The following is a 13,696-nucleotide window of genomic DNA, read 5'->3' as shown; positions in this document are numbered from 1 at the left end:
GTATTGGATTCTTATACATTTGGCTGATTGTACACTCTTGATGTGGTTTCTAAATTGTATGGTATCAATGATCCTTAATCTGGGTCAGAGCCGAATTGGAGCCGGGTAGGGTCAAACTGGGTACTATTTCAAGTTGTGTGAAAATTCAGATACCCTACTCCTGTTTCTAACATTTTCTTGGTTTGGCTTAAATGTATTTTTGATTCGTAATTCAGGTTTGACGCTTTTTTCTTTAATTTTTTATGTAGTATTTTTATTATTTATTTTTTAGTTTCAATCTTTTTCTCCATCAGATTTCAAATTTTTCATCGGAAAAATGCATATGCATCTTACTTAACCTTTTAAAATTAGGACTATTATTTTTATTAACCTACTTTTGCTAGAATTTCTATCTTTAATTTTTTATAATAGCATTTTTTATTCTTCATTTTTTTAACTGTTATAATTTTAATTATTTTTTTTCGCTGGATTTCCAACCAATAAATTAAACAGTGCACACCCCATCCTAGTAATTCTATTTGCAACTTGCACATAATTTGGACTATATTTAGGCCTTTCTAAATTTGGCAATTTGCACTGCAAATGACGTACAACACTTAAATCAATACCAACCGTATTTTTTATTTTAAATTTTAATTGCATTTTTTTATTCAAATAAGTTATAATTATATGCAAGTATATGATTTTTATTTTTTTTTGCAAAATTAATTGGGATTAAATCAAATAAACCCGAACAAAATTTGCATCATTTGGTGTTTGGAAAAATGCTATTTATATTTCCATTAATTATTCTTTGTATTTTTCATTATTACTTGTAATAATATTTCTTCTTAAAATCAGAAAAGATGAAGAAAAATTAAAGAAATATGGATAACTGAATTTTAAGATATATATGATCCATCGATTTTCGAACGTCATTAATTGAAGTAGAAGATGTCTACACAAGATATTGGAGGCTACGAACAAGTCAATCTCAATTTTTTATCTTAAGATGATGCAACATCTCATATTATATATTCTTTTTAATACATGTATACATATAGATAATATTTTTTTTCCCCTTATTGTTTGTATGAATTCAACAAATGGCAAACATAAGATTAGGGGGTTAAATGTACTTTTGGCTCCGTAATAGGGTGAACTCTGACAAAAAAATAAATCGGAATCGCAAGAATTAAAAAGATATAGGATTAAAATATTATCCTAAAAAGTTAAAAGACAAGAAATTGAAAAAAAGTATGAGAAAATATGATAATAGTCCCAATTTTAAAAGGTGAAAATTCAGCCCTATATTCAGAGTAAAAAATTTTATACACTTATATGATGTCTATATTGAATAAAGTAGAAGATAAAATAGACTTTGCACTAGAAAATTCGATCCATATTTTCGGACATTAATCAAAGATTCTCAAAGAAGCAAACTCCACACAGTTACCATGCAAAGAAGCCATGGCCACATCCCTAAGTTTTTGAAGGTTCAACTTCACAATAGTATCAACAAACAACTTCGTGTCCTCCGACGTATTGCCCTCAGGTATTTCAACAACGTAAGACTCCAAAACCACACTGTAAACCTTATTAACTTCACTAATCACCTCATTAACCGAGGTTACCGACTGATAATCCTTCAACCTGTGCTCACCCCCCACAACCCTGAAGCTCAAAACACGATTTTCATCGTCCAAAATCTCTAGCTTCTCTATGCTCGTCGTCGCCGGCAAGCCCGACACCACCGTCAAGCACCGCCTGCTGCCGATGGAGGCGCCGTCGCCCTCCACCACTTGGCAGCTCTTGATGAAGTGTTTGTACGTCTGAGGGGAGCTGAAGGCGCGTACGAATGGCCATACGGCGGCGGGTGGTGCTTCGATGCGTTGTACTATGAGGGAGGTGCAAGTGTTGGCCGAGGTGGGCTGGGGCTGCATGGGTTGGTGGTACCTTTGGATGATGGGTTGGAGGGTGGAGAGCTCTTGTTCTGTGAGATGTACACCTTGCATTGGGGGTTGTACTCGGGAGGGCTTCTAAGTTATGCAAGGAAGAAAGATGGGGAAATAGTGGAGGATTTGAAGAAGAAGAGGGGTTGATTGATTATATATTGAAACCATGGGGCAATTTTTGGTATTTTGTTAATTTGTATAATGTCCCACTTTGAATCTTAGGGTTTGGTTCTTTTGTTTTGTTTTTTTTTTTTTTTTTTTTTTCTTTTTTCTTTTTTTTTTTTTTTTTTTTTTTTTTTTTTTTTAATGATGCTCTTCTCTATATGGGAAAATCAAGGGTTCATGATCTACATACATAATTGATGAAAATTTGATTTTATGGATGAAACTATTGCTAAATAATGCAGAAAATATCGAAAAGGCTTGTTAATTATTTAATCCATATCGAAATTATTTTGTAAAAGACGTCACAATGACGATGAATCCACTAGATATTCTGGATTTAATTGATATGAATATTAATTTGATTCAAGTATGGTTCTAGAGAGTTCTTTTTAGAAATTATAAGACAATGACGACGATGATAGATCCATTAGCTATCATAGAAAAGAAATGTGATTACTATAAATAAATATATTCAAGTTGAAGAATAAAATTCATGAAACAATTATATTTGTTGGCAAGTTGGGCATAAAAAGGGCACCAAATATAGTAAACCTATGCATCTCTATTCTAACCCACTAATAAGGTTGACAATTTGTACAAAATGAATGAATTTAAAAGGTGATTACATACCACTATAGCTAGACCTAATTATGAAATTCTTGAATTTTTAAATGTATATAACCACTTTGTGGAAGATTAATTATAAGAAGCATATTTTGATTTGGGAAAAATAAGGTCAACTTGCATTATTTACTTTTTTTTATATATAAAAAAGAATTAATATTACAATATCCCACTTGAGGGATTTATGCCAATTCTCTCCAAAATTGGCCCTAGTGGATGCAAAGGTTTTGCAAGAGTGACCAATTGATGTGTATTTGCTAATAGTATTTATTATATATATGTATGTAGTTGAATATAGGAATACATAGTATTTCATGTATTTATTTATTTGCAAAATGAGTGGTTTAGTGGGCTAAGATTGATCTTTGAAAGAAGTGAAAGGAAAAGGAATCATGAAATTTTCCATTTATTATGAAAGATTTCAATAGACTAAATTAAATTTCTTAGATGCCACCAAATTTGTGGGTTATTTTCATTTGGACCCCTTGACTGAAATCGACTTTATTCCTGATTAATGTACTTAAGGTTATGTTTAGATTGGTGGATTTGTATATGAATAAAAGATTTGGAAAAAAGATTTTCACTACAAAAAAAAATGGAATTTGGCACGGATATTGTGACCGTTCCAAAGCTCGTACTGTTTAATAAAATATTATTTAAAGGTAGAATTGAAGAATTTGGAATTATTCAAATAAATTCTAAGAATTTAAGGATAAATTTGTAATTTTGAATTCATTTATCCAAATATAACCTACAAGTAAGAGGGTCTCCAATTTTATAGGAAACCAAAATCTTGGGTTCCTAAGAATAAACACAACTTGAAGGTGTTGATTTAAAGATTCAAAATCATAATTATAATTTATTTATACTTTTATTAATATATTAATTGAATCAAGTCATTATAATTTATTATTAATTGTTCTTAGTATTAATATTGTATTAGTTAAATCGGTGTAATTTAAAAAAAAAAAAAATTGATAGGAAAACATTGGGCCAACTCTTCGGATACTGTGGCCCATCTATGAAACTTGGGACTTGTGATGGAGGGAAGAAAGACCAGAAACTTCATTTTTTGAAAAATGGGATGAAAGGGTCCGAATATCTTTAGATTGGGCCCATCGGGTTAATAATAAGAGTCTCTAGCTAGTTGGATCCAGGTTTGGATCCGACCCAAATTAGTTGCTAATATTCCTGAATGGGCCTGATCAGAAACTTGAGTTGGAAAAATTTTATATTAGTCGAATGCAATACACTCGATGCAGTCATATAATTTTACAATCGTCAAATAGTTCATACTTGTAACTTCAAAGACATCTCCCCCCCCCCCCCCCCCTTTTCTTTCTTTTAGTACAATGGAGATGAGGATGGAGACAACTTGAAAGTCTCTAAAGAAGAGTTAAATACCGACTCAATCAAGTGGTTTATAAAAACTTCAAAATATGTTAATCAACAATACTTGGCACAAAAAGCTTACTCCTATTCTTCACAAAACACACCAAAATCTTACAACTAGTTAAAATTCAGAAAGAAAAAAAAAGTAGGGGTCAAAAACTATATTTTTTATTTTCTTTTTGACCCCAAAAGTTATGGAAATTTGCCTTAGTAATACAACCATTAGTCCTGACACCCCACCCTACTGATGAACTCTAAGGGGTGGGGGCAAGGCCTCATGCCCTGCCATTGGAATACTCTCAAACTTGCAATCAACTGACAACAATTGAGCCAAGTTAGAATTGTTACTTTCTTGAATGCTAATCTTGTCTATAAGTTCAAGCAAAACCCGCTCCAGTTCCGCCCCATTGGCCCATTCGTGGATTTCTGCTTTTAGAAGCGCACGATTTTCACATATTAGATCCCAGACGGGATAGTTCTTCCTTGGCATCATGAAATCTCCTTCCTTGAGCTTCAAACTCGGGCAAAAATCGCCGCTCCCGTCGCCTAAATATATCATCCTCTTCTTCCCTTCCTTGGCGATGGATGCTTGAATCCTCTCTATGATCATGCCCTTTATGCAAAAGAGGAAAACAAATACATTAAAAATTAGTTCAAATGTTTATAATTATTGGCTGTGTGCTTACTTATGTCACTATCTGTCTCGTGATCTTGGCTTTTCAAGTTTTATGGTACTAGTAATTTAATTTACTAGATTTTGTGGGGTCATTATGTAAAAAAAATTAATTATGCTCAGGTCAGAATCAGAATCTTGAAATGAGACAATCATATCCCGGCATATTCTAGAGACAAAAACTGCTGGTTAGAGTCCCTTTTCATCAGGGAACTTTTCTGGAACCTGGTTTAGTACTCTGGCAACATCAAGAACTCTCTGGAGATAGCAACTTTAATTTTTCTTTTTCCAATTTCAGTAATTTACTAGATAAAAAAAATAAAATAAAATAAAAGAGAGAGATGGAAAATTGTATACCTTACACATGTTTGGAGGGCAGAGATTGCATCCGTGAGGAGACGTGTGAAAATCGACGTACGGGGATATCCTGAGCCTGCCTTGATCATCAACATAGCTTGGATTCGTGTTTATCTCTGTGAAGCAGTCCTTTATGCCAAGATGATCAAGGATTGTCTCGATGAAGAACATGTTTGCATCACTCACTATCCTCAAATCACACCTATGATGAAATTCGCAACCCCATTACGCCTAAAACAGAGGAAAAAAACTCCTACTTTTCGCCGAAAATTTATGAAATTTTCCACACAGAGAGAGAGAGAGAGAGAGTACCCTAAAGCATGAGCTTTCTTGATCGCAGGTACAACCCTAGGATGCATAGGAGCCCTTCTTAGGACCTCCTTGATGTCTTCTATGGTTTTCCCTTGTGCATGTACTTCCCTCATCATCCTATCCTGTTTTTTTTCCCCATAAAGAAGTAAATTATATAAACCCTTTAAAAATATTCAAATATATATCTATAATAATACTTTGAGTTCAAAAAATTTACGTAAAAAATAATAAATAAATAATCATACTAACCATCATTGAGTTCCACGGCATAGTAGGAAGCAGTTGGTTGAACAAATCGGTGGCGCCTAATTCATCAACGACCCAATTATCACTGTCAATCTCGATAATAGTCTTGTCAAAGTCGAAAACTACAACGATTCCAGCCATTGAAGGTGTTCTTTTTGTGAAAAGGGTTGAGGAGGGTTAATATAGGTTCTTGGACAAGAATGTAAGAATTATTGGGGTTGGGTTCACGTAGGTTTTGGGCATGAGGGGGTTATATAGGGATTGATTAGAGAGTAGTAGGAGTGGTGTAAATGGAGTTGTGAATTTGAATAAGATGCGAATGGAATATTACGTAGTTGAGGTTGTGGTGAGTTAAAAGGAAGGCCATTCAAAATGGTGTTTGCTTCTGTTGGGTAATCTGGGCCGTTGGATTGGTAATCCGACGGTTAAGGGGTGGTTCTTTTGTTTTTATGGTAACACGCGGGAATAAGAGAATATTCCGTAGGAATTAAACTGTCCGAATCCACATGGGAAACGCACTTCCCCTAACTTAGGGCATGGGAAACGCACTTCCCCTAATTTAGGGCATCGGAAACGCACTCCGGACTTCCTTTTCCTCCCCGAACTCTCAGGAATATTCCGTTAGGGTGTCCACGGGGACTCGCGGCGGCTTGTGCTGAATTTCTACACAATTGTACGACTTTCAACAATTACCCAACAAAATAAATAATTTATGCTGACCCATTTTGATTATTTTTTTCTTAAAAAAAAAAGTTTTAAAGTTGTATTTACACCCCTATCGCAAGTTATGCTTATATTTATCAAGTTCTGCTTGTACTTATCTTTTTGTTCTCAGTGTTTGTTTTTTATTAGTATTCGAACATTTAATTTTTTTCTAGAGTCTGTTGACAACTAGAGTTTAAAGTAGGTTAGTTTTCTTCTTTAGCTAAAACTCTATTTTTTATATATAGTTTCATATTTCTGTAACTTTAGTACTTGAGTTTTAGATGAATAAAGCATGCTTTTTTCTTCTTTTCATTTTCTAACTTACTGCAATGAATGTACTCTGTTTTCACCCATCAAATTCTTCACAACCCCTCCAAAAATTCTCTATTTATACTTAACATCTTTTCGTTATGATTTGAATGAAGAATTCCAACATTAACAAAAAACATTAGCTAATTTTACACATAATTTAATATTTTTATATGATAATTTTATAATTATAACATCCCCATTTAAACATGTGCGGCGTTTATTTTTAAAGAAATGCAAGTTTTAATGAGATTTGGTCGAGACCAGTTGTTACGACTTAGTAGTAGGCTTTTTAGTTGCTATTTTACTTTTCAAAAGGGATTTTTTTGTGCATTTTTCATATCATATGGTGTAAATTGTAAATTGCATTTTTTTTCCTAAAAAGGATATACAATATATTTTTAAGGGTTCTACATGCAAAATGTAGTTTTATATTTTGAATCTTTATGTATGTAAAATTGGGTTAATCACACTTAGACCCTCTTTAAAAATATAAATTATATTTTTTCGTAATTTTTTTTAAAATTATACTTACGCACATGATCCTCTTTTGTTAGAGTTAAAATGAAAAATACTGACATTAATAAAAAAAATCATAAATATCTAATTTACATTTCATTTAACATTCTCATATAATAATTTTGTACTTATAAAGAAAAATATAATGATGTTAACCTTACTCCATTTATATATTTCAATTATCTTTTTATAAGTACAAAAATATATATGAGAATTTTAAATGACGGGCAAAATTAAAAATTATACTAACATCAATATTTTTTGTCCAAACACAAATTGAAAGACGTCGGGTGCAAATAGAGAATTTTCGAAAATGGTGTAAGTGTAGCTTCAAAAAAAACTTGGAGAAAAAATATAATTTTATTTTTTTAAAAGGAGACTAAGTATATTTAACCCCATAGAATTTTAAATTATTATTTCTAGGAAAAATGCAAGCGACCTTTGTAACGTGGGATGAAAAAATTCAAATCATTATTAATTGATTACTAATTTATATATAACATGAAAATATTCTTAATCAATCTAAAAAGGAATCTTATAATGTTCCATGTTTTTATAATGTGATGAATGCCAAACTTCTAACACAAAATGTTCCCTAAATTCACCACTAAAATTTGTGAACTATATATATCAATTCTCTAATAAAAATAAGAGAATTTAAACCAAGAACAATATATTACCCTATATGGAATAGGTATAAACTTTTATCCAAACAGGTTATATGTATGTATACATTGGCATTAAAGTTTGAAAAGAACAAGAATCCGAATTCGAAGAACATATACCATATACCATTATATCAATCCAAACATATACCATTATGATCAATATGTTCCCTTTTCATTTCTTTGGATTGGAACCTTAATTTCATCCTTTTTTACCAACAATTTGGGAGTTCCAAATTATTAATTTACTACGATAAACTTATTATTATTTTTTTTTTGGGGTAAATTACAACTCCTTTCATTGATATTTGACATAATTATAAATATTTCTGATTGTTTAAAAAATTATAAATACCGTTTAAATAAAAAATAATTATGTAACTTCTAAACAGTGAGGTAAAAATTACTACTTTACCTTTTCCAGAAGTTAAGATTAGAAAATTATTTAAAAAATTTCATACAACGAGGAGGTATTTGTAGTTATGTCAAGCCTCAAGAAAGATATCTATAATTTATCCATATTTATTTCGCTAAATTTTAAGTTATATGTAATGAGTTTCAAATTTTATTACAAATTAATATGGTCCGATTAATTATTGGTTGTTCAGTCATGCATAATTCATGACAATAAATTTTATAATTTTAATATCGACAATTGTTTTAAAAAAATTGCCCCTAGCAATTACTAATGACAAAAAAGTTGTGCATAAAATTGTTACTAAAAATATTTAGTACCAAGCACACAACCACGATTTAATGGTAATAAATATTTGTTATCATTAATTATATATAGTGATGATTTTGTATACAATTTTTATTATTTATAATAATTATATTATAATAAAATTAAAATTATTATCACTTATTAAAAATGACAGTGTGTATCTGATCACATCGCACTAAAACAGACCCACAATCCATCCTTTTGGAGTAACAAAAAATAATAGCAAACATCGTATCCACATCGTAATACTATACATAGTAATAGTTGATGTCGGGATTATGTTGTCAAATTGCACGTATTTACTATAATTACCACTGCTATTAATTAATGCTCAGAAATTTCTACAAGCAATGGATGTGAATGAAGTCCACATTTCCAACACGTAAGAACTGTCTAAATACATTAAAGGATAATTAACTACACCGCTTTTTTTTTATGAGATTTATTCAGAATTTTTGTAATTTGAAAAATTATATTTAATATTTTTAATGTTTATTTTTGTCTAATAAATAGGCTCCTCCATTAATTAAAATTAACTGATTTGTTGGATATTAATAGAAAAAATTGAATGAAAGTTGATATTTATCATTCACTGACTTATTGCACGTCAAACAAATCTTTTCTGATTAAACTATTTTTAATTCAGTGAGGATATACCTTATCAGATATATTAGTGTGTAGAAATGTATAAGGGTAATTTGGTTATAAATTGATTTATTTGGCTTGAAATAAATTAGTAATAAGTCAATCCAGTAAATATGAATTTTCATTTAGGTTTTTGTTAATATCAACAAATTCGGTGAATTTTGACTAACTGATAGACTTATTTTTTAGACGGAAGCAAACTTCAAGATTACTAAATATAATTTTTTTCAAATCATAAAAAGTTTGCGTGTAATTATACTAAACTTCAAGAAAGGACGGTACAATTATCCCATAAATTAATTAGACTATATTTTAGGCGCAATTTCTGAAATTTCTTCACATGGTTTTTACTTATCTTTTAGATTAATTTTTATTACCTTGCATTTCACAAATTAAAGTTTTAGAATACTTTAAAAATCTATGTAATCTGAATTGAGGTCGCAGGTGATATAAGACAGGTGAGGTCCAATGTTCACGTTGGATGACTTGTAGGGCCTACTCTTGGTCATCGATCTGGATGGGCTTAATCAAGTGACCCTCAACTAACATCTTTCGATGATTAAATCAGAATTCACTAGGGTCATAACAAGGTCACATGTTAAATCTTAAAATTATAAATGCATAATTCTACAATGAAGTCTCTGGTATTTATGAGAGTCCATGTGTCAGAAACCATGTGGTTCCATGTGTCTTGCAACCCATCTTTGGATGAGTTAAGGATTATTGGACCACAAAACGAGTTGTCAAGTGAACCTAACCCAAATAAACAGATACAGATCTTTCATCCGTTGATAATTTTTGAAAAATAAATTTGTGTTTGTCGAACGTTTTGCTGTTTAATGACTATAATTTGTCACACTTAATGACTTGTTTGGTTTTAGTCATTTCATAGGAGCAGATATCATTGAGAAGAGGGGTGATGCCGGAATAAAAATGAATATCCTACAATATTTTGTTTGGTAAGGGAGCCTAAATAGACGATCTTACAAACACGACCTTAACATATATACATTACCCCCACCTAGCTAATTAATCAAGTCAATATATTTTAATATAAATAATTCATATTTCGTACAGATTAATTTAATTACGTGCCAAGAATCTAGTCCGATGTGACTCCTTTTTTTCTTTTCTTGTCTATATATATTTGTTGCCAATTTGAAATCAAACTTGGAGTCTAGCTAGGTGGTATGTGATAATATTTGTTTGGTGTTGGTGGACTGGTCTTCGATCAAAAGTCGCACTTACGCTTGTTGCAATTCTTTAAGAAAAAAACACAAGAATGATTTGGCAGCCCTAGCTCCTTTACGTAATCGCATCTAAACTTCAGCTCTAAGCATAGTCGTGTTTCTTAGAATCCAATCATTCATAAAAGAAATTTGGTATGTTTTTATTTTTATTATATTATGCATATATCAAATTTGGTACGACTTTTCATTCAAATCGACATTTCATTTCATGCGAAAAACATATCATTCACAAGAATAACACACCGTTTCAACTAAAAGATATATATATTCAGTCGATTAGACACGATTGGATAATGATCGGGCGCCTTCAACCATCATCCACACATCTCAAACTTATCACGTATTGCGCATTGTGACCAATCACTTATTAAAATCTATTCTGATTGAAATAAATTTATTATTTAATTTACCATTCACCATTTTCTAACATTAATATCACAAAATTCAAAATTAAAATGCATAATTTAACCTAACAACGTACAAATAAATAAATAAATATAGTGAGGATATTTGTGGTTGAGTCACTTTCCATGCTAAGTGTATTATGATGGTGTGGCCAAAAAGTTAATGCTATAAAGGTTACCTTTTAAAAACATTTAAATTCAATCAACTAACTTACTCTTTTAATTGGTAGAATAATTGGATATTTTAACATACGTGATCAAATACTGATTAGCTCCTGCTCTCACAATTAAATACTTTGCCAAATTTGTACTTTACCATATATAATTATTTTTTACTGAAAAAACATCACATGTTGTGCATATGTAAAAATTATCAAATCACATAACCCTTAAATATCACATGTACACTGTATGTGATTTTTTTGACAAAAAACTTTTGAAAAAATAGTTATAAATGACAAAGTGCAAACTTCATAAAGTTGAGATGATAAATTGATACAAAAAAAAATTTAAATGCCAAAGTGTAAAAACGCTTAAGTTTGAATGTAAAAATACAATCAATCATATTTTAAAATACCACTTAATATTTTCAATCAAAAAGTTGTTTCAATTTATTTTCATCAATAAGTTGATACGTTAAATGCGCTTTTAACCGCTTGCAAACACCCCTTAAGTTTGGAATATTTTTTTTTATTGTATGCGATTGTTAGTTATTAACGAAAATATAGTTATTAAATAATATATTTAATTGTTGATTGATATAATAATACGTAATTATTATTTTTCTAAAAAAAAAAAAGATACGTGATGAAAGACATGGATAATAAGTAACATAATAGGTCATGGTTGGTTTCCCTTTAAATTTTTAATGGCCATTATGGAATGGGTCCATATTAGATTAAATATGTGATATGATTTGTTATGATAATCTAAAATAAGGAATGAAAATTAAATAAAAAGCGAGAAACCTCTTGATGAGTTGTTCCCACCATTAATTGCATAGGACTGCACAACCCAAACTCTACTCTACTCACCAAAATCTTTTATTCAAAATTGAACCAAATTGAATGAAAAGCCCAATGGGCCTTATGGCCCATAATCAACTGAATTGGAATTTGGAATTTGGCCATGCTTGGAGAAAAGGTTATATACATTGTTATAGGAATCATAGTTGGTGCACAAACTCAAGCTTAATTCATCCATCTTCAAGTTTAGTGGTCATGGGTTCGAGTTCCATTGAATATGTGGGTGTTTGTTTCACCTCTGTGCGAATTTATTATAATTTGTTATTTCATCTCTTAATTATATTAACGTATTGATTGAACCAATATACTTATAAGTTATTTAATTTATTTAAATATTGATACAATAATATAATTATCACTTTCATCTCTCAAGCTTAATCCTCCCCGGTAAGACTATGAGATACTACTTTTCGATTTTATGTATCATATCAGATTAAATAAAATTCGTCAACTGCAAAATATATTCAAAAATTAGTGCCAACACGATTTTATATAAATTCAACTTAAACCGGAATCATATATTTATCCATACCGACTGGAGCTTTTGACCTATGGTCTGTCTATCTACATAAATCATTCTTATATTTTAGATAATTACACATACATCCATCGAATATATAAAATTATTTACATAAATTATCATATTCTTTTAAAAAATTATACAGATACCCCCCTTCCAAAAGAAAAGGGTCAATACCATTACAGAGATTATCTTATTTTTTAGTTGTTAGGGGTGGTTTTTATAATTTTATAAAAAATACGAATAATTTGTGTAAATAAACCGCATCGACAAGTGTAAATTAAAAAGGAGATTGGGCTATTTAGTGGGAACTGGTGAGTGGATAATGTGGAATGATTGGGCTGTAGCTAGCCTGCAGCAGGAGCATTACTCCGCCAACGCATGCTTTCACTCATCATCTCCCCAAGCCCCAATTTCATTAATTTCAGGGCCCATCTGCTCCCCTTATGGATATGGATTCTAAATATTGTGGACCACCCAAACACTTCAAGGTTTCATTTTTATCTCTATTTGCATCAATTTTATTAAATTCAATTTCTTTTTTTATCATGAGTTGACTTTTTTTATAGACAATATTTCAAAATTGATGTTGAAATTGGAGCTAATATTTTTTTAGGTTTGGTTGCAATTGATTCTCCTTACACTTGCAATAATTATAAATATTTTTTATTATTTAAAAAATTAATAATTATTTAATAAATATCTACTCGTAACAGACTATTATTAGAAAGTATTTGTTAGGTAATCGTTAGTTCCAAGAAGATAATTATAATTTTTCAAATAATAAGAGAATATTTATAATTATGAAAATTTTAGGGGACCTTGTTGTTATTATCCTATTGAGTGCAGCAAAAATCAATGTACGTTTTCATTTTATAGAAATTTGGAATCTGTGTAAATTTTTGATACGTTCATCGACGATGGGAATCAATAATCTCTACTATTAGGGCTATAAACGATTCCAATCGACTCGAACCGAACACATCATTATTTAAGCTTATTGAATTACTATCGAGTTTCAAAAATTGAATCTGAATTTAATTTGATTATTGATGTAATCGAATTCAAACAAATTCTAATTGGATAAATCAAGAATCAAGCCAAAGTAATTTGATATTTTTAAATATATATCTATATGCATATTATTATTTTCACACTAATCAAATCAAGTTTGAGCCAAGCTCAAAAATTTACTGAACAGATTTTTTTATTAATCAGTTTAATTGA

At 30.4% G+C, this 13,696-nt stretch overlaps 2 protein-coding genes across 2 annotated transcripts; both read right to left on the bottom strand.

Moving 5' to 3' along the window:
* LOC105157838 (abscisic acid receptor PYL2-like) lies at positions 1,294-2,170 on the bottom strand. Its single transcript, XM_011074335.2, has one exon. The coding sequence runs from the start codon at positions 1,992-1,994 to the stop codon at positions 1,395-1,397; it is 600 nt and encodes a 199-aa protein (XP_011072637.1). The 5' UTR covers positions 1,995-2,170; the 3' UTR covers positions 1,294-1,394.
* On the bottom strand, positions 4,180-6,019 carry LOC105157728 (inorganic pyrophosphatase 2). Its single transcript, XM_011074180.2, has 4 exons — positions 5,707-6,019; positions 5,458-5,579; positions 5,146-5,347; positions 4,180-4,728 (listed from the first exon to the last, which is right to left on the bottom strand). The coding sequence occupies exons 1-4, from the start codon at positions 5,842-5,844 to the stop codon at positions 4,357-4,359; spliced, it is 834 nt and encodes a 277-aa protein (XP_011072482.1). The 5' UTR covers positions 5,845-6,019; the 3' UTR covers positions 4,180-4,356.

This window comes from Sesamum indicum, linkage group LG3 (genome assembly GCF_000512975.1).
Source record: "Sesamum indicum cultivar Zhongzhi No. 13 linkage group LG3, S_indicum_v1.0, whole genome shotgun sequence".
NCBI lineage: Eukaryota > Viridiplantae > Streptophyta > Magnoliopsida > Lamiales > Pedaliaceae > Sesamum > Sesamum indicum.
The sequence above is the reverse complement of the archived record's forward strand: the minus strand, read 5'-3'. Positions and strand labels throughout refer to the sequence as shown.

Bases quoted from the DNA above. Each gene is read 5' to 3' on its own strand.
- LOC105157838 (XM_011074335.2), bottom strand. From the start codon at position 1,994: ATGCAAGGTGTACATCTCACAGAACAAGAGCTCTCCACCCTCCAACCC.
- LOC105157728 (XM_011074180.2), bottom strand. From the start codon at position 5,844: ATGGCTGGAATCGTTGTAGTTTTCGACTTTGACAAGACTATTATCGAG. The intron at 5,348-5,457 runs GTACTCTCTCTC...ATTTCATCATAG, and splicing joins AAGAAAGCTCATGCTTTAGG to GTGTGATTTGAGGATAGTGA. The intron at 4,729-5,145 runs GTATACAATTTT...TTTTGCATAAAG, and splicing joins GCCCTCCAAACATGTGTAAG to GGCATGATCATAGAGAGGAT.